This window comes from Myodes glareolus, chromosome X, assembly GCF_982192425.1.
Source record: "Myodes glareolus chromosome X, mMyoGla1.1, whole genome shotgun sequence".
Taxonomy (NCBI): Eukaryota; Metazoa; Chordata; class Mammalia; order Rodentia; family Cricetidae; genus Myodes; species Myodes glareolus.
The window spans coordinates 129,597,463-129,599,354 of NC_142053.1; the positions used below are offsets into that span (position 1 = coordinate 129,597,463).

The following is a 1,892-nucleotide window of genomic DNA, read 5'->3' on the forward strand; positions in this document are numbered from 1 at the left end:
GTGCCAGGGGATTTACCGAAGTCAAGCCCTTCGCCTCCTCCTCATACTTGTTTATTTAAAGGATTAGCAGAGTGAAAACTGCACAGGAGAACAGTTGGACTATCCTCTCCCCACAGGGGATGACAAGGACCCCCACGGTGGCTTCCACCATAACTTTAATCTCTCCCGAATGACTGCTATCTATAATACCTGGCAAAACTTTTAATTCCTTTAAGCACAGAACTGCTTCGGCCCAGCACTAACCCTACAGAGTTCTCCGGAATGGGTCCAAAAACTTAAGTCCCTAATGCTTGCGCCCCTATCTACGGTGTTAACACCACCCGGGCAGAGGCACAGAGAGCTAATCCTGCACCTCCTGGGGTGCTTCGGGCAAGTTCGCAGACAGTGAAGCGCTTCTTTGAGGGATGAATCTGATCTGAGCATTTGGCACGCTCATAGCCCCGTACGCTTGCGTTTCGGGGGCCGAGGCTGGCCCCTTCTCCCGTTTTTTGACACAGGTAGGAGAATGCCCTGACTGTCGGTTTTAGACCAGCAGTTGCTTGCCCAGTGCGTTCCTTTCTGGCATCTGGGGCAGACACCAGGGCTACTCCTGGAAGGATCAACCACTCCTTTAATAGCTGGGCAGTCTTTTCTAATATGCCCATGCTTCCCACACTGAAAGCAATTTTTTGATCCAGTTTTGACTGCAACCTCCCTAGGGGCAGAAGTGACCACCTGTCCCACCACAGTAGAAGGAACTACGTCTCTGCACAGATGAATAAAATCATCCAGGTCCTTGTTTCTATGTAGGAGCAAAACTTCCTGGCAAGACCTGTTAGCATTTTCATAGGCGAATAGCTTTACTGCTGGCAAGTAAGAATTAATATCCCCAAGAGTACAGCTGCCCACCTCTAAGAGGCAGTTTATAAATGCAGAATAAGACTCTGTAGGTCCCTGTACAATTTTTGAGAGTAGTTCTCCTGTTCCTTCAACTGGTAGAGATTTCCAGGCCTTTATCGCCGCGACAGCCACTAGAGCGCAAACTGCGGGATCGTAAGTGGTTTGCACTGTGAGATCAGAATATTGACCCCCTCCAAGTAACACATCAAGGTCATGCTGGGAGAAACTGGCGGTGGCATTAAGCCCCGTGGTTTCCTTGCAAATCTTTCGCAAATCACCTTTCCACAGTAAAAATTCACCCCCAGAGAGACAGGCCTTGAAAAGTTGTATCCAATCGCTGGGCGTAAGGTTGAGCTTAACGAAGGACTCCAGCAATGTCACGGTGAAGGAAGCATGAGCACCATAAGCAACAACCGCCTCCTTCAATTGCTTGACAATCTTAAAGGTCAGAGAGTCAGAATGTCTGATGTTAAGCACTTGCTGGCCAAGAGTCCCTTCAGAGGAAGAAATTGCCCAATCTCTACCGAGATTATCAGGACTGTTTGAAAACTCTCAAGTTCTCGCCTCCAGATTAACAGGGGTGAAAGCTGTAGCACAACAGCTTGGAGTGGCAGAAAATGTTCTTTGCAGAGGAGGCCTAATGGGGGCATCTCTACTAGTGGCCCCGCCTTCCTTCTTCTCTAGCTGTTTGGTTAGAAGTGTGATTTCGCCTTCTAATATTTCCTCTTCTTCATCTAAATTATCAATGCTTTTGATTTCTTGATCCTCAAAACTCCTGATAGAGCTCACAGAATCTACTTTCTGAATTTCCTCAAGGGTTTTGTTCAAAACCTCTAACTGTTCCTTCACTAAAACATCTTCATTAAGGAGGGCATCTCTGATAAGACGCCATAGTGAATAGATTGCTAGGGGGACGGCTTTAGTTCCCAGTTCTCTCTGTGCAACACGTAGATCAGCCCTAACTTGTTCCCAGTCCTCGATATTAAGATTCCCAGTTAGAGATCCAGAGGGCC

The 1,892-nt window shown here is 47.6% G+C and overlaps 1 protein-coding gene across 1 annotated transcript; it reads right to left on the reverse strand.

The window, feature by feature from the left end:
• Window positions 1-432: 432 nt before the first annotated feature.
• On the reverse strand, window positions 433-1,529 carry LOC148117493 (endogenous retrovirus group K member 5 Gag polyprotein-like). Its single transcript, XM_087902573.1, has 2 exons — window positions 1,404-1,529; window positions 433-1,317 (listed from the first exon to the last, which is right to left on the reverse strand). Exons 1-2 carry the CDS (start codon window positions 1,527-1,529, stop codon window positions 433-435), a joined length of 1,011 nt encoding a protein of 336 aa, XP_087758699.1.
• Between the last annotated feature and the right edge of the window lie 363 nt (window positions 1,530-1,892).

Bases quoted from the DNA above. Each gene is read 5' to 3' on its own strand.
- LOC148117493 (XM_087902573.1), bottom strand. From the start codon at position 1,529: ATGCCCCCATTAGGCCTCCTCTGCAAAGAACATTTTCTGCCACTCCAA. The intron at 1,318-1,403 runs GTAGAGATTGGG...CTGACCTTTAAG, and splicing joins AAACAGTCCTGATAATCTCG to ATTGTCAAGCAATTGAAGGA.